The following is a 27,219-nucleotide window of genomic DNA, read 5'->3' as shown; positions in this document are numbered from 1 at the left end:
ATAACAGCATTGTTTTTTTGTTACAGGGCAGCTAATGAATGTGTTGTTTATTATGGTTCAATAAACTGTCCTCAAATCAAAACATTAAAATAAGCTGCAAAAACAATTGCTGCTGCCCCATCTTCATTCCAGGAGGCCTTGAATTCACCTGTGACCCAAATCACATCGTTCACAAAGTGCACGAGAAGATGCCTTCAGACAGAATGTTCCGGTTACCAAACTGTGAATTGTATCGTTTCCTGTAGTTCAACTGTCAATAAAACCACAGAACAGTAGGAGATTACATTTATGGCTATTTCTTTGGATGCATGTAGGATATCCTGGTATTGAGCATTTGTACAAATTCTAACATTATAGCTTTAATATTGTGGAAAGATTCATGCTAAATTTAGTTTGACTGTAAATACATATGTGGAAAACTGTGTGCTTCCATGACAAATGTTTTTCTCTTAACTTTTCCTCTTAAATGAGACTAAAGTTTAGCTAATTCTGATCCATATAAAATTACTATGAAATAAATACATCCATAGCCCATATTGATATGTATCCTTACATCCTTAGATAGCGTAGGTAGAAAACCAGGTTATTTGCCTTTGACTGTCACTGCATAGACACACTTACATGGTCTTGGCAGCCATTGAACGCAGAGAGGCTTAAAAAAGGCACCTGTAATCCACATTGATGAGTGATCATTGTGCAAAGAATGGAGAACAAGAGATACTCCTTCCCTTATGGGGCTTCTTCTTGCTTTCTTCAAGGATCACCACCAGAGCCATCTACTAAAGCAAGTGTAATGATACTGAACACAGGGTGTCACTGCAGTGCAGCACATGAAATGACCCTGCCACAACTATTTCCTCAAAGTCTTCGGCTAAAAATAACCCACTGGAGTCTTGAGAAAGAGATTGTGAGAGGTTTACCGAGGAGCCAGAAAACAAAAAGTCAACGCAGCTGTGTGTATTTGTGAAAGCCAAAGAAGTGCCAGATTAAAGAAGTGTAGTCCCATGCAGGCTGAACAGTGTGTAAAACCTGGCACAGACCTGCTCATTTAGTGGAACAAAAACACCGCGATAACAGAGAGACTGTTGACATCGGCTGTGTAAAACTCGGTATCTGTATTTGAGGCACACGTGGCAACAACATAGAAAACATGTACAGTACCTGGCAAAGTGAAGTGGTAATTCATAAAAATCTTATAAGAGCAAAATATTTACATTCCTTCACGGTTATACAATGTCGAGAGACACAAAAATACATTTCCACTCTTAACACTGATTCTTCTTTGTCAAAGTATGTGAATTAATGTGTTACATTCACCTTGATATAAATATAATGCAATATGGGGCCCAATCTGCTGCCTTGTTCCTTAAAAAATCCATTCAAGAATATCTACAAACTTAATATCATGCACATATTTTCCTCTGGGGGCATTTTAATTAGACACAGGACGAGTGTGCGCCATGAACGAGTTGGGATTTGTAGCACAGAGACAACTGCATGTGTAGCTTCATTATTTGTTATTGTTAGCATTACATAGAAATTCCATTGTAAGACAGACTCATAAGTTCAACTACTTGATCCTCCAGCAAGTTTAGATGGCCCTTATTAGGTCATAGACAAAAAATCCCCACTCTTCCCTCTGGCCCTGCTCCTTCTGTCTGTCCTAAAATGGTCTTATTGTCTTGCTGTGCTATGATTTTTAAAATCCTGTGGTTTCCCGTCTGAACTGTCAGTGACTTCATTTGTGATTTTCCCTCTAAAGAATAGTGGTTTGGACTGTGCCCAGCGCCGCCTACATCACTCTGAATGCTCTCCAAGACAATTACTATTCACCATTATGTTTCTGGGAATTTGCTTGCGGTCAAAACGAAAGTCTGAGCAAAATGGAAAGACAAAAAGATTACGCTAGATACGGAAAAAGAAAGTGTAATAACCTCTGAACATTTGATATGTTGTGGGTGGATAACCAAACAAACAACACAAAATCCTCAGGCCTATATCGTTTTGTCAAATTGCCTTTCATTTACACCAGTATGGCATGAAAATAAATTTGTGTTATCAGTGAAGAATTGAAGTTTATAGAAGTATGCAATTATATGATAACCATGCAGGGGCTTTTTCTTAAAACACAATGTGTCAAATAGCAAAAACACACAATTGCTCCTCGCACAAACATTTTTCCTTAAAGCTGTGACACACAAAACCAAATTATTGATTGAAAATGAGGTTTCCTTCTTTTCTTAGCACATAATGTTAAGTGTAAAGTATATTTTCTATTTTCTCGCTGAATAAATCCAGTCCGGTTATTTCAGTCTTTTTGACTGCTCAGTCTCTGGCTCTGTCTCTTAGAGTTCATCAGACAAACCAGATGCTTGTGTACGGAGAGTTTAACCCAGCCTGACTCGTCATAAGGAAACCACATCCAATCAGACGGTCTCGTACAGCAGCATCCCACTGAACATGGTCAGAGGTTCGGAGGAGTAGGCCAGCTTCCCGGTGACGAGATCGATGCAGACCGTGTCGCCGACCTCCATGGGCAGGATGACGTTGAAGACGGCCAGGGCTCCAGGAATGTGTTTGGCCTCTGCCATGGGTTTCTCCAGGCCCTCGGGCTGGTATCCGGCCGAGTCCACTCGGGCCACGCCGGTGTTGGACTTGGACAACACGGCCTCGATCTTCATGTTCTTGTGGCCTGTAAGAATGCCACTGAAGAAGTAGTTCCCTTTCACTGGAGCTGTGAAATAACCTGGAGAAAGGAAGCAGGTAAAAAGGAGACATCACTGTTGTGCATTTGCTGTTTTGCAAAAAGCTCAGACTTCCTTATTTCACAATGGATGTAGGTTTGTATTGTATAATTCCTGTAATTGGAATAAACTTTTATTTCAATTAATAAAATTGCAAAATGTAATAAAATGTGTTAAATCACATTAAAATCAAAGAATGGTGATGATAAAAGTTCATTGAGATATTCATCACTAGATTTCTGCTACAACTTTCACATATGACCTAATTTGCACTAAGTATGATGCTATTTTCCCCACAATGCTGTCTAGCTACCAACCTACATTCTTGAAAAATATTGAAAGAGATATAATAACCAATGTGGGTGATATTGACATGGGTATAAACATTTTGCAGTCTAAATTACAGAAATAACACGACACACTAATTCTGTTAAGGTATCTAAAACCCAATCCCAGCTGTGAGCATGGCAAATAGAATTTATACTGCACTGTCAGCAAACGTTTTATGCTAACCTTTGGAAAATAAAACCAAATTATGTGTATGGCTTGATACCACCAGTCAGAAAGCAAATTAAGCCAGAAAATATGATGTTTTTGTAATTTGAGTGATATGACCGTAAATTCATAATGTTTTTGGCTGGACTGCAACAGTGCGGGAAGTCCTAGGAACATAAATGTCTTTCACTGACTGGTGGACTGAGAGTTTCCAATTGCCTGTGGTTCATACAAAACGGTTTGGCAAAAACAACTGTTATTACATCATCAAGGGGTCGTTTACAAACAATGTTGCCAATCAAGCACCCTTTCAGAACCGTTTATCAACTTTTTTCAAAAAAGTACCTGGGGAAGAAGCTGTATCTTTTTGGACAAACCTCAGCTACTTAAAAGCAGAGTCACAAGTGTTGACCCACAAGTGTGAGGTCATGATTGAACATACTTTATATTTTCGTATTATAAGTCCGTAAAATCTCAAGAGAACTCGAGCGAAGGGGGGGGGGGGGGGGGCTCCTTGCTTTTGTTGACTATTAGACTGGACTTATATAATATTCTGTTTGAGGTTATTAAATCAGGACTCAAGCAGAACAGAGCAGCAGCTTGGAAGTGACTGCTGGTTAACAGGGAGAGTGTAAGTAATACAATTATTAAACCTGACCAAAACCTAAAACTGACCTGTTTTGGGATTGTAGATATTATCTTCATTGGCAAAGATCTCATTAAACACAATTGTTCCTGAGCTCCTCATTGGACGAGTCAGTGCGGCAGAGAAGGAGAGGCGTGGCACGTGGGCATCAGACCCGGCAGGACCTGATCAGGGAGGAGAAACAGAGAGTAGGAGTCAGAGGGAAATAAAGATCAAAGTGTAATGAGAGCTTTCATCTGGTGTCTGGAAAAAGCAACACATACCCTGTTCACCTCTGAGACCTGAGAAGAAAAGGAAAGATAAAAACTGAGTTAATCACCAAACACTGTCACTCTTGCTGTTTGATTTTTATTCTTACATCATTGTATCTACAGTGGATGTGCAGATAGAAAGATCAAAGATACAACTGTAGATCAGCCAGTGTTATGCAATTAAACAAAGTATCAGCAATACTGTTGTCTTTACCTGGGGGTCCCAGTGGCCCCTGCCTGCCTTCTCTGCCTGCGGGTCCCACCCTTCCTTGGGGTCCCACCAGACCCTGGAGTCCCCGCTCACCTCTTTCTCCGCGGGGTCCTGGCAGACCGGGTGGACCTGGAGGCAGGGAAATGTTTAGAGACACAGAACAAATGAGAGGCCGCAATAGTGAAAATCTCTTTACCATGAACACTGTCTCAAAGACATGTACAGTAAGACAAGAAAGCAAAGACATTTAACCTAGTGTGACTCAGGATGTGCTTTTCACCCTAATGTTTACTAAAACTGCTCTTTCAGATAGATTACAGACTTTATGGGCTCTTAAGTGAATGCTTGAGGATGAGGATAACAGGCTGGATTCCTTCTTTGTTCTATTTTTACATCATCCTGACCATGTCTTCCTTCAACTGGGTGTATCTCTTATCCAAGAGTCAAATCCCATGACCTTCATCTAACTTCTCAAACGTACCCATGAAGTCCTGTTCTATGAAACCGTGGAAGTCCCTGGCCAAATCCAGGACAGAGGAGTTCAGCGTGTCTATCTTGGTGTGGACGTTCCACAGCTGTACGTTCTGGATATCGTCGATAAGATCTGCGTGAGATGTGACCGTGACGTTGAGGCCATTAACGCAGCTCCACAGCCCAGACACATGTCGGTTCAAGCCCTCCTTGATCCTCTCCAGGCTGTCGGAAAACGTGTCAAATCGTGCACACACTCCCTCCAGCTTGGAGAGTCTCCGGTCCAGGCCGTCGCTGGACCGCCTGCACTCCCCCACCTCCGTCAGATAGTTGCTTCTTATTATTTGGATCTCTTTGCCCAGGTCGATGAATCGAATCCCAGAGTCATCGATATGATCCGTCAGCTCCTTCTGCAAGTTGTTCACCTTGTGGAGAAAGTAGATCCATGTTAATGTGTGTATTTTGGATGAGTTTCCTTTGACAAAGTTCTACTCTAAATATACTCTTTCCCATATTAGCTGCCATTTATTTTTCTACAGCATCTTATGAACACAAATATATGTAAGCACACTATCCAAACCGTGTCTGTCAACATGACTCAAATATTTGCAATATGCTTGAATATTTTCACAACTACAATAACATTATGTGAAAACACTGTTGCCAAGATAATGTTTGAGACATGTTTGAGTGACACAATATTGTTTCACATAAAGAAAAAGGATCATCCGACTTGCGCTTGTTTAATAAAACAACACAGATAATCAGTAAATTATCATAAGCATTATTTTAATGGTATTTTGATCTTTTCTGTGTAATCCTGAGAAACTTATTTAATCCTTATTATATATAATACAGCAGTTCTCCCAAAAGGGTCACAAAAAAAATGTGAGGGGTCAGAAGTGTTAACTTCATAAGAACTGAGGTGGAACCTTAAGGAAAATTCTTTGCAAGACAAATTATGATTGTTTTCATACTTACTACATATAAAGATATTTTTTTCCACCATTAAAATGCTGTTTAAAAAAAAAAATCAGTGTATGGATATAGACTTGGTGTGACACATTAGCTATTTTTGTTCTCATTTAGTTCCAAGCACTGCCATTTAACAGTAAAGCATCACAGAAATGCAGATTAAAAATTAAAATGAAGGGGTTCCACATATAATACACAAAAATGGTTGCAAAAGCAGCGTTGGTTGCAGTAACTTTATTCTCATAATTAGCTTACCTCAGAAATAATGTAGTCCTTGTTGTCGTTCAGATCAGTTAGCATGTTCCCATGTGTTTGGACAGTACTTCCCAGGCCTTTCAGAGTGTCGTTAATGGAGTTAAACGTGAACGTGAACCCAGCCAGCTCTCCTCGGATGGACTTCAGATCCCCTCCCAGTCGTCCATTGTGCACAGTGTGGCCATCCAGACGCTTGTTCAGGTCATTTATGTTGTTTCTACACTGCCCTGTGCACTCCTCCACTTCCTCTCTGAGCCGCCCCACTTCCTCCTGCAGGTTGGAGCACACCTGAGAGCAGACGGATTCTCCCGAGTCCACTTTTCTCCGCAGATCCGTCAGCTCCGCCTGGCACCTGCCCAGACCGATGGCGGTGGAGTTTGTAAGTGAGCTCAGATCGTCCTGTATGGAGCTGCAAATAGAACATTCCTCAAAATTGCCGACCAACGTTTCGATCTCGGTGACGATCCGGTTGAGGTGCTCGCCGTTCTTCCCAGTCACAGCTGTGATCTTTTTGACATCATCCGTCAGGTTGATGACTTTGTCACTCAGAGAATCTCCGGACGTGGACAAATCATTCAACTTGGTGTTGAACTTCTGGATCTCGTCTTGATTGGCTACGACTCTCCACTGCAGCGTTTTCACCGTGTCATCAGTCTTACGGCCTCTTCCATTAGGCCCGCAGGACTCGTTGCACATGTTTGCTGTTGAGGTCAACCTACTGTCCAGGAAGAATGTGATGTTCTCCAGCTGACCTAAACGTCGACTGTGATCTCGAACCGTGTCTCCGAGAACGGCCACGTCCAGCTCTATTTTCCCGATCTTAAAGCTGTGGTCATCCAGCTGCCCGAGCACCATGTTACGCAGCTGTGTGACGTCTCTCTGCACAGTGTCCTTCAGGTTGTTCCCGCTATTGGTACACCTCTGCTCAGTCTTCCTCACGGTGGTGTTCAACCTCTTCTCCAACTCTCTCAGTCTGCCATTTAACCTGTCCTCCGTCACTCTTCCCTTTCCTCCGCCTGTCCCAACAAGCTCCTTATCCAGGCGGCCTTTAATGGTTTCACATTTGTTAGCAGTGGAGGCGACTTGGACCTCGACATTTAACAGCTTCTTTTCCAGCTCTGTGATGGTTTTACAGCAGGACTGGGAGCGTTCGGTCTCACTGCGCAAAATGTCCAAGCTCTGCCTGAACTGCCGGTCAATGGAGCCGACCAATTTCTCCAGGGCCGTGATCCTCTCCCTGTCATCTTGCTGCTGACGCTTCAGGTCCTCCACACCAGCCTGAAAGGAATTATAATAAATATTATTTTATTTTTTTGGGGCTGTATGGCTTCTGTTTGTCAAAGTCAGGTTTCTCTTGTACAGGTTTTTGGAAATTGTGTTCCATTGCATATTGTCTGATTTGAGTGTAATCGGTATCTTGGGGCCTCAGTGGGGTAAAATGCACACCCAGACTACCCACAATGCAACTTAACTAGTAAACGTTTGTTTAAGGGTTCGGCTAAGCTAGTTGCGGCTAATGTAGCCTCAAACTGCTATTCTCAAACAGGAATGAGTGAACTACAGTGGTCTGATAAGCTCACTCCTTTTCAGCCGCAAACAATTCTGACTCTAGTGCAAACCCTCAAGGCAAATCACCAGATTTTATACAGCGCCCCCTGGTGCCACTAAAAACTTAATACAACTCTTTTCAAATTAAAATTGGTTCCTACTTAATAATATGTACCACAAATTCTCCTTTGTTGCTTCACATAATATTATATAAATTGTGATGGTGGTTTTCTGGTAGAAAATAAAAAGTGTCCAGGTGAAAATAAGTGGAATAAAACTATGACTATATATAAAATAATTGTTTCATGCGCAGCCCGAACCCACCAATTATTCTGCACAGCTGGAAAATGTTTTTCTTTTCTTTATATCACCGCGTGATTATCGATGTTTTCGCAGTGCTGTTTTTACTTTCACTGTTTGTTTGTGCAGCGGCTTTTGTGGGAGGGCTGTTTTCTCATATTACAGCCAGCATGTGGCCATTATCTTTTATTGCTTCAGGCAGGAGGCAGAATTACTGACAGAGCACCACAGGGGGCAAAGTAAACTCCTGGCAATTTTACGGTGAAAACAACATATTACATCCTTTTTTGAATTGTTATTGTTATTCTCATATTGTTTAAGCATAATGAGATATGATGAACCCTTTACGAAAACATTTTTGCCCTGTTGATTTGATTTTCGCACATATGAGGTTCACCTGGCAGGCCGAGCAGGACAAAGTCACCCTCCTCTCCAGCTCCGTCAGTATCTCCTCCTTCAGCGTGTTCAGCTGGTTCTCCACAGATCCTCCTCCTCCTCCTCCTCCGGCCACACCATCCAGTTCATTGCTGCCACCGTTCACCAGGTGGTTGTTGATGTGGAGCAGGGTCTGATCATGGACCTGACGACAACCACATATTAACATGGATGAATGTGGCGTATCCTTAGATTTACTTATTTAAACTATAGATATCTAAACAGGCAGAAAAACTAATATTTATTATTCACTCACCTGTGTCCTGTTATACAGGTGGTCCAGCTTGGTCTGGATGTTGTTGATGGTGTCCTTCATGCGAGGCTGAGCTGAGTCAGCTGGAACAAGTGCACCATTCAGACCAGGTCTATAAAGAGGGAAAGATGCAATTTTCTTTAATTCTGGTAAACATTTGTCATTAAGTCATGTGTTAAATTTATAATGTCATCAAAGTAGAGGTTGTAAAAATTACTGCCACAAAATGATTTAAGTGCTCAGGAATGTGTTGTGTATAAAGAGGATGGGAATTTCCATTGAGTCTAAATTGGACTTAGTCTGCTATGACAAGTGCGATAACCGTCACCGGATATATATTTCTTTGTGGACTAGCTATTTCTGACCAATCTCTGTGCATATGTGAATAAACAAGCATGTCCTCTCTGAACTGATCCAATAAACATTATCAAACAGGAAAAGATACACGCTGGGTTTCCGTCAGCATTCTGGGTGACACTGCATCAGCGTTTGTGAATGTTTTGCACCCCATGAAGCGACACATTGTTCATGAGCAGCATTCACTTACAGCCTCTGGTTTATGCCGCTAATGGTGATCTGCACGTTGTGGAGGTCTTTGGTCAGGCCGCGGATCGTCTCCTCCAGCTGTTTGATCTTCTCACTGTCACCTTGAGACAATTAGAAATGGACGCTCAATATGAAAGAGGAAACGTAGACTTTAATTCCTAAAAAGAAAGAAATCCATTTGCAACATGCACAACCATTCAACAGGCCCTGAAACCCCCTTTTCTCAACTGGCGTAAAATGAACACTGTGGTCTCACATAAACATTTAGGGCCAAACCGGCTCTTTGTTTTTGTAGGAAAAAGGTGATGTCACTTATTTCTGTGAACCAATCAGAGTTTAACAATGTTGAATCTAAATTATATGAGAGTTGGGGACTTTGTTGCTTATGTTCCCAGCACTGTCCACCAAATCAGATTAAAGCCCCGCCAAAACAGTCGGAAGGATGCAGATAAGCTGAGTTTTCTACTGCTGAGAAACTCTTCATGAATAGCATTTATTTATTTATAACTTCAGCTTTGATTATTGCCCATTCATTCAATAAATATTTCAGGCAACAAAGAAAAAACTGAATTACAGAATGTCCTTCCCCGTGCATCTTTTTACAGATGCACATCAATACATTTTAAAATGTCTAGAGCATGCTCCAGTTTTACATTTGTGTACTCCTGCATCCTTAATACAAGCAGTAAAACTGTTTTAGTCTTCATGCCTACCTTCTCCTCTCTGCCCGCCTCCCGTGTTGGAGCCCGTCTGGGTGACACGAGGTCGTCCTCCGTTGACCTGAGTGTTGGTCGTCACCTGTGGCCCCTCGCGGCAGTCTTCTCCTGAGTAACCATGGCAACACTTCCACTCCATTTCTGTCACCATCTTGTAAGCTACCTTGTACCTCGGCCTCCTGTAGGTCCGGTACCTGAGGATGAAACGGTTGAAAAAAGGACATCTGAGTTTTTATTTGTTCTGAGTTGACAAGAACTGCTTTTCTATAATAATCAGACGTGACTTAAGATTTAGCCCTCACAACAAGGACTTGAGCTGGTATTTGACTTTTTGTAGTATTATCTACACCACTTATCCTTTAAGGTGTACAGGGGGGACTGAAGCCAATCCCAGCTGTCATTTGGCAAATAGCAGGGTCCACCCTGGACAGGTCGCCAGTCCGTCACAAGGCCAACATAGGGCTTTACGACCTACATAAATATGATTAAAATCGCAGTATGGTTAAGTGCAACCTCCAATTCGCAGGAGCTGCAAATTTTAGATAGAGGTACAATTTGTGTAAAATACCATTGTAAATCACTGTGGTGCTACAGAAGTAAATGTTATTTATTTAGAGTTTTCCAGTCTTGATGACCACTCAAAGGGCTTTACAGTACATTTTTCCCGTAATAATAATAATACCATTTCAGCACTCCTATGAGATTTTTTATAAGTCAATCATGGTCCTCAGATGAGAGATCCTCCTGAATGTAGTCAGCCCATGTTTCTTCATCTGGTTGACATTTTAAAATATATGTTTTGGATTCTGACCAAAATCCAACAAAAACATATTTTGTGTTGCTACCCTGCCAACATTAGAAAAGTAGCACACCAAACTAAGATGGAGAACACAAAAGGACATTGTACCGTCGCCATGTTAACAAAGCAAAGGACTGCTGTGCATAAATACAAGCTTTCGGAGCTGCTAGCATTTGATTTATATTTTTAAGCTCCAGTCACACTTGGGGTTTGAGCAAAGTTAACTTGTGCCAAGACGCAAAACTATGAGATTTAAAATTTGTGGTGTGATCCTGATAAACATGTCAGGGACCAGTAGCGGTCCTTGAACCCTGTGCTGAATATAATCGCTGTCATCTCTTTATATTAATGTGTGAATCATTTAATGTCTGGAAATAGTTACAAATCATCAGATGATGATGGATGAGGTCGCGAGTTCTTTGTAAACTTAAATTGTTATTTCTGTCCCGGTTTCCAAAAGAATCAACTGCTCACAGACTGTAAAACAATATGAATGTTTTATTTGGAAAGCTGTTTTGAATTTAGTAGTTTTATCACTTTAATGCCGTTCAACTCAGCCACTGAACTGACTCCCTGTTACCGTAACAATGCAATAAATAGACCAGAATTGTCCGGAACTCTCGGTAAAGATTTATGGCAGCGTCACAGGCACGTTAACAAGCCCCAGACTGTGAGACTTCAGCAGGTTGTTCCTCTTTATGCCAACCCACAAACGTCACTGTAGGTATGGCTGAGCTGTTACTGTGCCCCTGAAAGTTGACATCTGCCAGCTCCCTGCTCGGAGAGCGTGAGAAAAAGGGATCTAACGTACTCTTGGAGGAAAAACAAAAAGAGACGGAGGGAGGTGGAGTCCGGTAGAGTTAGCGTAAGAAAGAGTTGCACTAAGAAAGACAGCCGGCATAAGAAGACGAGAATGTTTTCAAAGCGATGGATACTAGACTGGAATCCCTGTCGGCTTCATTCTTAGCATAGCCCAGGTTTAGGCCCTGGTCCCGGGCAGACATGGGGATTATGCAGCAGGGCAAAGGTCAAACTCTTTCGCAAACTTCAAAAGATGACAAACCTCGGGAGCACTTGATGGATGTTGTCTTGCAACACCACATCTTGAATGATTTCACAATCAAACTCACCAATCCTAAATTCGATCCAGCGTTCATAATATAGGATATCCCCTTGAATGCAAACCAGAGCTCCACTACGTCATGTATGTTTGTTTGAGACCAGTACTTCATTAATAAAGCTTGGATCAAGACTTTCTCTACGCCTCATTCATCCAAACTTCTCTTTTACTCTCCCTGCCTCTTCTAATTAGCGGACAGCGGGCTGGTAATCCTATTCGATTTTTCCATGACCTCTATCAGCCAATCATGTCGCTGGTTTGTCCTCATTCACCTCCAGTCTTCATATTCAGGGTCCTGGTCGTGGCCAGCTAAGTCCACTCATCAGATCCACAGTATTTTTTCTAGATTCTGTCAATCAACCACCATCAATGTCAAGACCCTGGGGGAGGTTTCAACCCTGATGACATCTCAAGGGGTCTCAGCGCCAAAGAGACTCTTATATATTTATATCACATCACTTTCCTACCTTATCCTGCATGGCAATACATTTAGTTGATTTTTCAGACCCAGTCTCTCCCTAACTGAAATTAACAATTCAAACACTGAGCTATAAGTTTGTGATTCTCTGACTTTACAGCGGCCATACTGCTGAAACTGCCCTGAGATAAACATAAAATGAAAAGTGTCCCCGGAAAGGACAGAGGGAGAGGAGATGTATAGTAAGAGGATGCAAAGTGGAACTGATGACAGGAAATTGGACGAGCAAGTCTGAATACAGATGAGATTCCAGCAGCAGAGAGTGAATCAGAGCAGAATATGAGATATTGAGAGTTAGAGATACTCACGCAACTCTAGGACACTGTCCCCAGGTACAGCGCTGGTAGTCTGGTTTGATGTACGTCTCCACCCCGTCCTCCATCACACAGCTAACAGTGCGTGTCACCACATAAGCGCACCAGTTCCTGTGAAATCACACACACAAGCCACAAGGAAATGACAAATAATAACTGTGCAATGACTGGCAGCTTTATCATGGGTTCAGAGTCTGGAGTTGACGCAAACATAGCAGTCCTCTTAGACACATGCACAAAGGGTTTACACTCAGCAGCTGTTTTTTGTTTTCAAGGAAGAGAAAATAAATAAATATGTCTCAAATCCAAAATAATTAGGAAACAATAATAATCACAAATCTGGTCACATGCTGAATGTGAGGCTCCAGTGGGCTTTGAGATCAATATCTCAAAACCCTGTTTGATTATTATTCTGTACAACATTCACCAGAAATTATCCTCTAGTGCAGATGTCAGATAAGATACGATTTCAACAATGGCTCACATTGTACGCCTCCCCCAACCCCCAACTACAAATCAACCAACCCACACAAAGACACACACAAGACCCACACATATCCTTGTAGTATTTAACTCTGCATCCACATGAGAAACATTTATTCCACAGACACTTGATATTGATAATAAATATCTTTTGGCAACCCTGGTCAACATTTCTGTTAATAGATGTGAACAGCTAAGTGAGTCAAAAGCAACTTGATTTCCACAAGGCATGAAGTTAAAGATGTTGCATTTCTTTTTTACACAAGATTACATTTGTAAGTTTTGGCCTATGTTTCACAAATGTGAGGAAAAGAGGCCTCCATCCCTCCAGCCACGGTCCTATCCAGGCTCTGGTTGCTTGGAGCATGCTGGTCGCAGCTCAGCCGCTGGCGTATTTGGGTCTCCTTCCAGTTGGGCGTGCCCGTAAAACCTCCAGAGGAAGAAGAAGAGGCCTCCTGACTAGATGCCTTAAGCATTTAAACTGTCCCCTTTCAATGTGAAGCAGCCATAGTTCTACTCCAAGCTCCCTCGGGAAGTCGGAACCCCTCGCCCCATCTCTAAGACTGAGCCAGGCCGACTGAAGGAAAAGAGCCTTAAACAAAAGCTTGGCGCCCCCGCCGTGGTCAGTTCAATTGATCTCTAAGTATAACAGCTTGTAAACACTGTTTTAAATCAGCTGAGAGTCATTGAATTCTCTTGGACTCTGGACACTGCTCTTTTGAGGTCTATTGACATATTTTCAATGATGTTTAGATCCAGGGACAGTGAGGGCTTAGAATGCTCAGCTTGTGGCTCTTCAGGTGTGTTTAGAATTCTTACCCTGATGTCAAATCTGTTCTCTTTTCATCTTCAGCCATTTGTCTGCCACTCAGTGTGATACTTTTTCACAGAATTCACTGCTATTTAATTGAATCCATTCTTCCTTCTACCAATGAAATGTTCCCCGTTCCACTGGCTGCAACACAAGTCCAACGTTCTGTAGTTCCACCCCTGTGCTAAACAGTTAGGAGATGTGTACTTTTCATGAGATTCTGCCCCCTTTTACTCCAAACACACCTTTTCTCATTGCTGCCAAAAAGTGTTTTAACTTCTTCACTCCACAGAACGTTCTTACAAACTACATTAGTCTTGTTTAGATGTTCCTTTGTTAACGTCTGTTCTGACGCCTCTGCCACGAATGCCATATTTGTGCAGGTGTGGCCACACAATAACACCACGCACCACCACTTCAAAGGCTGCCTCTCTCCTGTGAGCAGTTCTCTCTCTCAGACGGGTTTCCCGAACTTCCAGACCTCAAATTGATCTCATCTGTTCCTTTTACCTGCCATCTCTTTGTAAATTTATTACTAACGGAGGAAACAGCAAACATGTAAACACTTTGCTGTCTTGTAATCACATTCATCTGCTTTGTGGACCTTTGCTATTTTTACTCTTAGAGTGCAATAGGCACCTGCTTAGAGGAGCCCATGTCTGATTGTTGGGACATGGTTTGGAGTCAGTGTTCATGAAGGTTTTTATCTGCATCATTTGGCATTTTCTAAAGATGACTTGTAACAAGCCATCGTGTTAACATCTGAGACCTTGCAAAAGGTTTTAAAATCTCTTGTGGTATCCAAACTTTTATGGTGCTAAACCTTGTTTTTCACAAGAACTTTAACATTTTGGCCAGGGTTGCCCAGAAACTTGCATGCAACCTGTAATTTCACATCAATCTTAAACCATTTGAGATATATGACAGGAAATCAAATCAAAAGACTGTATCTAGAATCAGCCACTGAGATAAGGGGAAGAGTTCTACATTCATTTTCTTTCAAGAATGACAAATGGAAGAATGAAAAACACACAGACCTCACTCAGTGCAATGCATTTTAATGTATAGCTTACACTTCTGTGGATCTTAAGCAGTTGGTGTAATCTGGTAGATAAGCAGCTATTGCAATTTAAATCAGTTTGGTAGAATTAGCCACCAAAGCATGAGTTAGTGTGTTACTTTGTTAAATGACTAAGTACTTTCAATGCAGAAGTAACAGGTAGTGGAATCAGGACTTGACCGGTGGCCTCTGTCCAAAAACAGTTACCTATTTCATAGTTTTTTCGTCATATGGCCCTACTCTGAAAGTCTTTGTATATGAAAAATATTAAAAATAGATATTAACATTGAGCTTACTTGATTTAAAGTTAATACCTTTTCGTTCAACCCTTGAGGTTTTACTCCTTTAATGCAGAAAGTTTCAAACTTTCTCTCTAACTAATTGAGATGGAAGTGGGGATTAAATAGATTTTGTGGAAAAAAGTTTATACACAAAACCAGTTAGTGTAATATTAACTCTCATTTTGTTGACCCTTTTATTGCAATCTTCCAAGGTATGTTCCAATATCTTTAGGTCTAGACGCTTACTTCTTTATCTGCCTGCATTTAGTCCCTGGCACAGACTTTTGACATTATACTGAATTCAAGAAAAAGTATTGATATAGCAGCTTTTAAGTTAATTCAAGTTTGGACTTAATCCCTCTCTTAACCCTAACTCAAACACTAAAAAAGTACCTATCCCTAGGTCAAGGGGACTTCACATAACAAAATATTCTCAAAAATCTGTATTTTAACACAGGAACACATGAAACACACACAGACTCCGCCCCCAGTATGCATGCTTGTCATATTGTCCCCATCGCCCTGACCTCCATTGACCCTCAGATATCTCTGGGATAACACTGCGGATAGTTTCAAGGACATGACGTCCTTTCTATCATCATTTTCATATTACTCACGATCCTCTTTCCACTCCTATTTCCCTGGTGGTTATTATGGTCAATTAGTGTCACTCTGAGATTCATCTGAACAGAACTGAGGGTTTATAGATAAAAGTTGGAGCGCACAAGGAGTTCCTTCATGCTGGTGAGTCAATCAGCAGATTTCTTCTCTCTGACTTCACGTCTGTCAGTCCGCCTCTCTAAGTCTCTTTTTTTTTTCTGTCTGTCTTCATCTGCCACTCTTACTCTCCTGCTTGACGTGCCTCTCTCTGTGCAACTCATTTTAATCCCCCCCCTCGCCCCTCCACTTTTTATCACTCTTTTTAGTTTCATTTCATCCCTGTCCGCCACTGTCGCTCCTAGTCCATCTCCTTATCTCTCTCTATTCCCTTTCTATCCATCATTGGCTCTACCTCTTTCCAGTTTCCCTAATCCTCCCCTTCATTCCAGAGTTTGTCTGAACAAGGGAGAGTTCATCATAGTGCCATCCTCCCCATCCCCTCCTGAGTCCTGACTGCTGTTCTTGTTGCTTCCGTATGTGGAAAAGTAAAAATGACTAATTATGTTGACAGATTCTTATGTTAAGCATTTTCTCAAGTAGCCTGGTCAGATGAATCTGGATTTCTGCTGAGGCTGCAAATGGTTAGAATGTGGAGTCAACAGCACGAAACCATGGCCAAGATCTGCCTCATGTCAACAGCTGCTGCTGGTTGTGGTGAAAAAAGCCTGGGGACTATTTCCTAGACTTTAAATCCCAATCAATTATTGTTTGAATACTTATCTATCTGAGTATTGTTGCTGGATGTTCATCCATTTATATCCACAAGCAAAGGTTAGGAGTTCAGTAAATGGAAAAATTAACTGTATTTATTCAGAGCTTTTCTTAGACTTATCAACTACTAAACCACTTTCCAGTACAGGTCACATTCCCACAGTGCTCCTCAAAGAAGCATCAGACTCAGCACAGCCCAAGGAGCTTCAAATTGCCAACTGGAGGAGCCAGGATTTGAACCACTGACCATCTGTAATTGTACGAGCCGCACCAATTTTGGGGCCACAGCGCCAAAGTGAACTTCAGTGACCTTCACACTCAACAGAGTGAATCCAGTAGAACTGTTGTGAGGTGATGGAACAGGAGCTTGGCAGCAAAATGAGCAGCTAAATAATCTGTAGAAATGACTTGATGCAAACATGTCAACAGCAAAATCTCAGAGGAATGTTCCCAATATTACAAAATATCTATATATCAGTATCAGGTTTGCTTTACACGTCCACCGATGCTTTCTAAATATCTGTAATATCCATTAGTAATACACATATATAAAACATTTCACTGACTAAAGCTCATTGGGATTTCCTAATCTTATCGTAATAACTCCTCATGCTGTTTATGTTTATCTCCAGTCTCATGTCCATGCTGAGATTTAAAGTTTTTACTTAAAAGCCAGAGCCGTGTGGGAGTTTTTAAACAGAAACCTAATACAATGCTGCTCTGCACTTATGATAAAACTGAGTCTGCCACAGCAAAACAATGGCTACACACGAACATCACAAAACAAAGCATCCTGCGGCTCTACATTGTGATCCTTTGACTGATCTGAAATTAATCTTACATTTTGAGGGGATTCTGCTCAGCCTGAGGTCACCATTAGTCAACGTCCTGAGGCTAAAATCACCCAGTGTCCAAGCATCAGGACTGTGCTGCACCTCCCTGTTTGTATTTCCGCAGATTTACGGTTCTCCGAAGGGATCCACCTGACATCCTCAAGCTATGCATCCAATTGAATTACACTGTGCTTTACTATCCTGCGGTTTGTTATAGTATATTCAATATCTCCATCAGAGCCTGGAGCAAAACTCAACCCCAATATATCTAAAATGAGTCAGTGCTTCCAAGCACAGCTGCTCCTCCACTTGTGTTTTTCCAGAGTCTCGCGGTTCACCCAGTGATCCTTACTGCATTAAGTCAGGCCTTCCTGGGTTATCTTGTTCTGTGGTTTGTTGTACTGCATGTGTATGTTAAACTCAAAGTTTGGGAGAAACAGGGAATCCAGCATCTCCATCAGGGGAGCTGAAGCAGTGTAGATGGAAGCGGTTAGCATCTGAACGCAGACAGCAGTGATAAATAGAGACAGCTCAGTCTCTTCCCGTGCTAGTTGTGCATGGTGTTGATTTTCGTCCCTGTGTTTCAGTGAACCCGCTCTGCTGATCTGTTATCCCGACTTACTCACGCTCAGGGCCACAGACAGCAGATAAAGCATACATTTGGCAGCGTTCACACCCTATCTGCTCTGATGGAGAACAGGCGCTGAGTCTCATAAATAAACCTAACCTCCTCTCTCGTTTTTTTTTTCCTCCACCACAGAGCAGACCTACATGTGGTGCACACGCACACATATGCGCACGTATACAACACACGCACACCCGACTCCCACCATCCCAGCAGCTTCCAAACACCCACACTTGGAGCACTGTACCCACCGACCTCTCCGCCAGTTCAGTTTCCATCGTTCCATTTCTGACTTTTCAGTCCAGTGAAATACATAAGAGGAGCCTTTATATTTGTGGGAGGATGACTAAGTGTTAGCACTGAGAGGTTGTGTATGAGTGGGTGTGCCTGCTTGTGCCTAGACGTATGCCCTTGACAAAAAAAGGGCAGCAAATTTGTATATTTACGTCCTGTATTCCTACAGGCATTTTGTCTGTTGCATTGGTACCACCTCAGCTCAGCTCTAAACCCAGAGACCTCTCTCTCTCTCTCTCTCTCTCTCTCTCTCTCTCTCTCTCTCTCTCTCTCTTACCAGTATGTAGTTAAGCATTCCAAACAGTAATCCAATAAAGTCCCATTAGTCCAAATGGCTGCGGAGAAATCCCTGAGATGAAAGTCCACTAACTTAACTTGGCATCTTTTCCATAAGAGTAAAATACAATTACAAGCGCACACAAACACACATATGGTCACAAACACATACACACAGAAAGAGAGAGACATGCATTCCCAAGAGTACCACACATCCAGCCAAGGACACTCACACAGGCAGAGGGACGTACACACACATAAAGAGGCAAAGACTTCATGTCTCATATGCTTAATTTTCCACTTCCCAACACGTATGTACCTTTATTCCAGGTGTAAAGATTCAAATTCCAGTCTACAACCTCAGCCAGTCAACATGGGGTTTAATGTAATAAGTGAGCCAGAGAGAAGGTGTGTGGCATGTTTAGCAACTAATCTCCCTGTTTCCTTTAACAGCAACACAGGGAAATAAACAGCCCAGTCCCTGCACATAATAATGAATGTTTATAACTACAATATGCATTTGCACAATTTCCATTAGATAGCAGTCTATAAAGTCCTGAGACTACATTACAATGCTGTCTTTCAAGCGGTTTAAGCCCTCAAACTTCAATGGCCTCTGGTGGAACAGTCATTACAGGCTCATCCTGCACGGCCAAACAATGTTGAAGCCTTTGGAACATTAAACAAAACTCTTGTGGAGAAGTTTTCAAACATAACCAATATTTAAAGCTAATTTGTGGCAGTGTTTAGTGCCATGTGGGGACTGTCTCATTCTTTTAGAGGTGGCTGTGTACTGATCAGTGGGGGGGAAGTTAACCAGATGAGGATTTGACAAACCAATTTACTATTATTTAAAAAAAAACATAAACAGTGTTAGAATTTCTAAAGGAAGCGTTTTCTAACATCATGTTTTGGTTTTTCCAAGTGGAATAACTGGTTGATTTGGCAAAACCACATCTGGTTAACTTCCTCATTATAATGACTTACAGCTGGGGCTGGGATAACATCTACAAAATGATGAGCAAGATGAAGAAGACATCAAGACTTTTTCTTTTTGATGGGAATAGCTGACTCTATATTCAACTTGTAAATAAATATAAGATTTGGGTTTGAATATTGAATGAATGAATATGTAAAATGCTACACAGAGTATCCTAAAACCTGTGTTAAGAACAGACACAAATAGTAAACACAACACTGGAACATTACATTACATTATCTAAGGTGCTGGCGTTTCTTATTTAAACAACCAGCACACAAGGAGCATCATTAGCATTCAGTTTGAGTTGTGTTTGTGTCCACATGTCAAATGAGGTCTAATATTCACTCTTGTTTTGGTCTCCCCCAACTCACGAGAAAAATACTCCACCATGCTAACTCCACCAGTTTAACACAACAGTAAAGTTGGTGACTTTAAAACCAGTGCAATAATGTGAGAGATTCTGAAGAGGCTTAGTAGAGGTGAGCTGGTTTTGTCACTTGCTGTTTTCAGACACTAACTACGGATAAAATGTCCTCAAAGACATGTCCAGGCAGACATTTTCTGGAGTTGGCCTTTCACACATGAAGATCGTAGCAGGAGATTGTGCGGGTCAGATACGTTCACAACAACAGGAAAGGTCCAGAACAATCAAGAGGGGGGTTGAGCCTAAGCCTCATCCTCTTAAAAAGTTGACATCTTTAAACTTCTACTTGTGCGGGACCTCTTTTCATTCATCTGAACACCGCTTGTAGCAACTGCTTTTGTCAAATCATTGATTAGAGTAGCATGAACACAGACCAGTTATAAAAAAAAAAATGAGGATTAAACTCACTGATTTTGTTAGCCACAAATGGTCCCATCACTGTTCAGGGACTATTTAAGAAGAAACAGAAAAAACTGTGTCGTCTTCCATCTACTTATTCAAGAAATCTCTGTCTGTCGGTCTGTCTGTCTGTTTATCTAAAGAATTGTTCATCTTATCAGCTACACCCTCATTTGTGTATTGTAAAGGGCCCAAGGAAGCACAGTGTCGAAAAGGCTCTGCACACAACTTCCAGCACACAAACAACGACAACTGATTGTCCTATTTTGGGTTCTGTGTACTGAGTCAAGCTTCACTGACCTTTGTGTAAACAGGTGAACAGCTCTTTGTACAGCAGCAGTGGCTTCAGGGCTCTGTGGACTGAGTCCTGCAGAAGATCATTACTCTTTACGCGTCGTGGCTCAATTCCAGCAGATCAACTTTACAGTTGCACAATGAAAACTGCAACCCTCATTACCACGGGCCATGTAAACAGCCACTTCCAAACAGACAGCTTGGCACGAGTCACTGAATGTTAAATAAACTGTATATACAGTAAATGATAAAATAGGTTTATTCTAGGAGACAGGGTGCAAATCCATCTACCAATAAAAAACAAAAAGTGTGACCCTCCCAAACAATAACAGAAACCGAGCCACGACACATTTACATGCATGTGATTTAACACACATACACTTTGTTCTCCTGCAGACACATACAAAGCTCTTCAGTAAGTCTCTGCCAGGCTTTGAGAAGTGAAACTACACATCCTGTCTTATTTATGGAGCCATAACACAGCGGGAGTGGAACTCTTGCACCTGTCTCAGCATTTCTTTATTCCCTAATAAATTTCATTTCTCATATAAAAACAGCAGACAGACACCTCACGGCCGAGAAAGAAGTCTCGTTCTCGACATCTCCACCCGCACACACCAGGTTTATTGTATTCAAAAGCACCTTTGCATGAGCCCTACAGAGGAGGATTGTGGGTAAAATTGGGAGTCTTCGGTGACAAAAGTGACATTAATGGCTAAGTGGGAGGGAGAAAGGAATGGAAGACAGAAGAAGAGAAGGCGGAGGTATAATGCTTAAACAAAGAAATCACTTTGCGACACCCATTGTTGCCGGATCTTTCATTTAGCTTCAAGGGAAGGCTTTGACAGAGACCTGAATGAGTGGATGAAAGGGGAGTGTCCTGGCGTCTGAACTGTGACCCAGAGGTCAAGCACCCTTACAACTTCCTTGTAAAGGTATCCCCCTGTATACACAGCAAAAAGCACACCGCGCCGACGACAATATACACACTCTAGCTCACTCACTTGTGCTTGAGTGATCGCATGGCGACAGACAAACACACATAGCGGCAGACACACACATTCTTCCAGGTACTTCTGTTCTCTCTTAAAATGAAGTTTTACTAGCGAACGCATACACACACACACACTCACACACAAACACACTCACCCTCACACACATACACACAAGTCTCTTGTTGGACGTGTTCCAACATCAAGGGACTGCGCGACTGTGTAAACTTCACTGTCTCTGATTGTTTAGCCTGGCGGTCATGAAGATGTATAGAGAATGTTCATGATACTGCTATTTGCTTTAACATTGCTGCTCACATACATGGGCCCGTGCTTTTGCAGGTTTATTCGCGTCCTACTTGAATTGTAGCCATTTATGGAGGCAGGTGCATTCGAAACACAAGCCTCCTCAAAGCCTTGCAGTTGCCCAGACTACTGCAGACTATTTATCTGTAAGTAAAACTGTATAAGTTCCTCCAACATGCACAAAAAGGACATTCAGTCTTGTCATGTTGTTCCATTTGTCCTTTGGCTTGACAGATTTAAAGTTTCAGTTGATCAGTGTGGTGAGATAGGATGATTTTGTGGAACTTCACCCTGTCTAAACATTGGAAAGAAGACCCTCTTGACTGCTATGCATGCTGGGAAGTATGGCTAATAAGGGTCACAAAGGCTGTGACTGGCAAGGATCCTTTTTCCCACATTTTCATTAACATACGTAAGAAGATTTGTTTTTTCTGGCCTAATTAGCAGAAAGCAGAAAATCATACAGATGAAGTGAATCTGGACTCGATCCAAGAGCTGGTCAAGAAGAGGACAGTCCGGTTACAGCCTGACGACACATGGGTGCATTTTGGTATGCTGTAACTGTCTTCATTATATTACTGAGCATTGTGGGAAATGTATACTTCTCTGAAGATGCTGCGCAGTTGCATCTTGAGATTAAAATGCATGCTAACATAATTACAATAACAATGCCAACATGCTGATGTTTAGCAGATGTCATTTGTACCATGTTCATACACAGGCCTCACATTCGGACCAAATGAATGATTGGTGGGCATACCTGTCCATCACTGATCGACCTGCCTTGTTGAACGTACCCTGCCTCCACAGGATAAGAGACATACACCGCTGAAGCAGAGACCATAGCCAGAAGTTAGCCAGCGTGTGTCCAGCTTCTAATAGTGGCTAGGATTACCAACTCTAGATTTAAGATGCTCCCATGCCAACATATACAGCTGAGGCTGATGGGAATGCCACAGTTTAGTAGGAACTGACATCAACTATAAAACTGGACAAATTAAAATGTTGACAGATCATGCAGATACATGACTTAAGGGATCATCAAAGATTTAACCACAAATCAAAACAAGCCCAAACCGCAAAACTCAACTTCATGGTGGTCCCAAAGAAAAAAATCTGCTCAACAGTGGTTGAAATATTTCAGTGTTTATATGTCGAAAAACGTAAAATGGAGGTGAAATTAGAATCAGTGCAGACACAGTGTTCGGTCGTGAACTGTAATGGGGACAGTTCAGTGAGGACTTCATAGGCAGCACGAACGAATAGATAAAATCACAAGCTTGTAATTGACAGTTGGCAGTCTGGCTCTTCAGCTGATGGTTAGATGCAACTATTTTCATATTGATGGGTACGGGGCACATTTAGCATGCAAGCCAAGTTTCTGAGCAACCACAGACAACCACAGTCATCTTCTGCGCTAGAGGCGATTCTGGGCGAGTATTAAAGAAGATAAATTACTGAGAGTTATTCAGTTATATAGTTGTTTTTTATTCAATTTCAGTCTCTGTCCTCAGATAGCCTATAGTCTGATTAATGGTGTGTTCCAGGAATTATTTTGTTGACCTGTCGCATTTCCCGAAACCCTAATGACAACAGAGGAGGCATAAATTAAGTGTCATTAGCCCTGTACTGCACTGTAAGTAAAATAACATGAACATTAATCTATAACAGACATATGACAGCCTCCACTTTTCTTTTCACAATATGTTCAAACATAGAAGCAGGGACTTGCTCCCATCACATACCATGGGCACAGGCTGGATCAAGGATCATAAATTATCCATCACTTTCCTACATGGATATCTTCACAAACTTGTTGATAACAGGAAATCTTAGGGAATTCGAATTTGGTCAATACATGGCTGGACTCTTTCCGCTGTCTGCACTCGCACTCATACTGTAAGGAGAAGGAGTCATGTAGGCCACTTGATGACATGTTTTCCAAGAGGATCTCCAAGAACATTGTCCAGCATCTTCTGATTTTTTATTTTCAACATTCTTGGTGTAATGACTTTTATGAAGAGATAACAGACTTAATGTTCTAGGAGATATCCGTGCAGATCCACAATAAGTCGTTTACACTCATGGTTAGTCTGACACTGACCTTAAGCAATACAGTCATCGCAAATGTCTTGAATGAGTTTACGATTCTTCAAGTTCATCCTCAATCAATAGTAAAAAGTTTGAAACAGTAGGAAATTGGGAAGCACTCCCTTATGATTATTTTCTTGATAATTTTAGGTTTTTCATGAAATAATTCTGAGATATCTAGCTAAGAATTCGACGTGCAATACCAGGTTACATGTCCCATATCATTATGGTTTTCCTGTTACAACCAACAAAGCAGACTAGGCCATTTATCTATTTATCTTTACAGAATTTTGTCACCCAAACTCATGTCAGCACAACATCGGGACATCAACAGACTGAAGAAGAATACATCAGTCATCTGTCTTCCTTTAAGACCCCCGTAGGGAGAACCCTAATGTAAAAAAGAAAGGAGGATGAGTGATAAGTGGGAAAAATCAGGGAGACAGAGATGAAAATGATGATTACTTTTATGATGATGATGATGATGAAACTGATTAGTAAACATCAGCTCCTTGTCCCCCTCCATTGGTGATCTAATGTGTTTTCCTTTGACATGAACATGAGCCACAGCAGATCGGCCTTCCACCTGCGTCTGCATGGATACACCAACACACTGCTCCTTCCCTACCCCCTCCGTGTCTGTCTAAAGCAGATACGATAAGATGGTGTGGAGCTCTGACATTTTGGCAGAGGATGTGTCGGACAGCTCTGGATCCTCCTGAGCCCCCCCATAAGACCCCTGCTGGATGTCTTCAGTTCATTCGGCTGCCTTTACCACTTATGGAATACTTCTCACATCTGTCAAAACAGATCACTTGAGTTCAAACAGATGTCAGGGGGGCAAACCGCATTGCCACGGGCCAGCGCATTCTTTTCCCCGAAGCTTCACTTTGACAGCGTGTGTGTGTGGTTTTGTATGTGTGTATACATCACACACCAGCCATTACTCCTACATTGCTTACTGGTCTCAGCAGGAACAAGGTATATCAGGACACAGGCCCTCTACTTATCCCATGTCATTCTGTCTTGTTGAATCACAGCTACCAGTTTTTTCTCACGCTTTTATCCTCTCTTGTGACACCCCCTCAAGGTTTTCTTTGCGTTGCAGCAGCCGCAACATCGGCAGATTCAAATTGTGCCGTGATGTGGACAGAAACTGGACCGACGCTCATATTGCAGGAGCTCAACTCCCAGAAGCCTCGCCTGCCCTGCGTACACACACTCACTAAGTGCAAACACATGCAGGCATGCGGGCAGACACATCCCACATAAGAGAGCTCTGTCATTCATTCACTCCTTCTGTTTTAACCTCTTTTATTCATGCATACACACTCACTTGCATAATCAGATGATGATATTGCCAAAAACTTTAGACATTCTTTCACTTACATGCACACAAACAAGTAACACACACACACACACACACAGACACACAGACACACACACACACACACAAACAAACTCTCACACAAACACACATATGTCCACATAGGTGAGGGGGTCGTCAACACGCAGGCCCCCTCAGGCAGAAGTGCAATTACATGCTAATAACACTTTGTGGCTGCAGGAGCACAATAAAACATGCATGTAGTGGCGGACAGTTACTGACAGTAACTTATAACAGCTTTATAAATGGCGACTCCAACAGCAGCCACAGATTTATGAGTGACTTTTAATCAACAGTCACTAAGATCTAAATTATTTCCTTATACTGTCCCATATAATCCAAGGACTAGATTTTGTGGGAAAAATCCATTTTAACACAGTGTTAGACAAAGTTCTCTATCCCTGCACATTCACTTCCACCCCGACTGAATAATGCTTTCTGGCAGAAAGATAAATTCTCCTCCAACAAGGCTGACACTGGAGGCACCGCTAGAGACTTTGGGCCCCCTAAAAACTTTTCACTTGGGGTCCAGGAAACAGTAAATATCTATAAATCCCTGTAAGCCCCTGACGAGCCCGGGGGCCCCCTGAACCATCACAGGCCTTCACTCATTCAGTCCCTGCTGGGTAAAAGCCCCACTCACAAATAAGACATTTCCTCTAAAGAAGGACAATTCACACCATGTGTAGAGAATGGACTCAAAAGGAGGATACACATTAGAGAAATAAGATGGAGTTTGTCCAATTGCTATCCAAAGGGAATGGTTTTTTGTCTGTGCCAACTTCTTTAATTAAAAATGTGAATAGTATCATCTACTTGAGGTAATCTAGGGCTAGAACTAACAATTCTTATCATAATCGATTAATCTATTGGTAATCTAACTTAGTGATTTATCAATACATTGTTTCAAATAGATACAACATTTGAGAAAATACAAATAGAGATGATCAACTATAATTGTCCTTTTATTAAGTGGCTTGTACTCAATTGTTTTTTTTAAATTACTTAGGTTTCTTTCGCCATCCCTACTTTAAAAAGCTGTTCAATCATATCACTTGTTTTCTTTGGTTTTATAGGCATCTATTAGTTTGCTTATTGTCTTTGGTGTTTTGCAATATTGTTTTTATTTGACCTTATCAGCTGTTTTGACAGGTGCTACGTAAGTAATAAGCAATTAATAATAATAATAATTGATGTTGTCCAAGTTGAACAGCAGCAGCCCGACACCATCAAAGTCGTTAAATAAGCAATTTTATCCAACTGAGAACTGCAGCCGCTGTGAAAACAAGCCGACCCTGAACGCACCACAGGTCATTGACACTCTTCAAACACACGTGAGATTTCGCTCAGGTTGTTCGATCCTACCTGTGTCTGCTCGCTGCTCTCTGTCCGCCCTGCACACTGGACTCCGAATATCCCAGACCCGAGCACACCCGAGCGAACACCAGGGCGAGCAGGTAAAACGAGGTCTCCATCCTCATCAGGTCCGCTGTTACTCAAAGGCAAACAAATGTCACGAAGTCCCAAAGCCACAGTCCTCCTCCTCCCTACAGACAGCCTCCCTCCTCCTCCTCCTCCTCCTCAGTGACGTGCAGGCGACCGATGAAGATGGAGAGCCATGACTTCAGCCACTGTCCAGTCAAGTGCATGTCAGACGGCGAAGAAGAAGAAGAAGAAGTGTAAGCGAGCAGCGGAGCAACACGAGGAAAAGTTTCCTGTCAGAGGTCCAGGAGCAGTCATGCCAGCTCTCTCT

General features: G+C 41.9%; 1 protein-coding gene across 1 annotated transcript; it reads right to left on the bottom strand.

Annotated features, from left to right (window-relative positions):
* Window positions 1-1,096: 1,096 nt before the first annotated feature.
* Window positions 1,097-27,219, bottom strand: emilin1a (elastin microfibril interfacer 1a). The gene is made up of 12 exons (XM_062411019.1): window positions 26,832-27,219; window positions 12,552-12,668; window positions 9,844-10,040; window positions 9,132-9,231; window positions 8,588-8,696; window positions 8,294-8,476; window positions 6,049-7,326; window positions 4,829-5,243; window positions 4,351-4,476; window positions 4,149-4,166; window positions 3,915-4,049; window positions 1,097-2,746 (listed from the first exon to the last, which is right to left on the bottom strand). Exons 1-12 carry the CDS (start codon window positions 26,945-26,947, stop codon window positions 2,427-2,429), a joined length of 3,114 nt encoding a protein of 1,037 aa, XP_062267003.1. The 5' UTR covers window positions 26,948-27,219; the 3' UTR covers window positions 1,097-2,426.

This window comes from Platichthys flesus, chromosome 18, assembly GCF_949316205.1.
Source record: "Platichthys flesus chromosome 18, fPlaFle2.1, whole genome shotgun sequence".
Lineage (NCBI taxonomy): Eukaryota > Metazoa > Chordata > Actinopteri > Pleuronectiformes > Pleuronectidae > Platichthys > Platichthys flesus.
The sequence above is the reverse complement of the archived record's forward strand: the minus strand, read 5'-3'. Positions and strand labels throughout refer to the sequence as shown.

Bases quoted from the DNA above. Each gene is read 5' to 3' on its own strand.
- emilin1a (XM_062411019.1), bottom strand. From the start codon at position 26,947: ATGAGGATGGAGACCTCGTTTTACCTGCTCGCCCTGGTGTTCGCTCGG. The intron at 9,232-9,843 runs GTAGGCATGAAG...AATTGTCTCAAG, and splicing joins AGGCGGGCAGAGAGGAGAAG to GTGACAGTGAGAAGATCAAA. The intron at 5,244-6,048 runs GTAAGCTAATTA...TTTCTCCACAAG, and splicing joins AGGACTACATTATTTCTGAG to GTGAACAACTTGCAGAAGGA.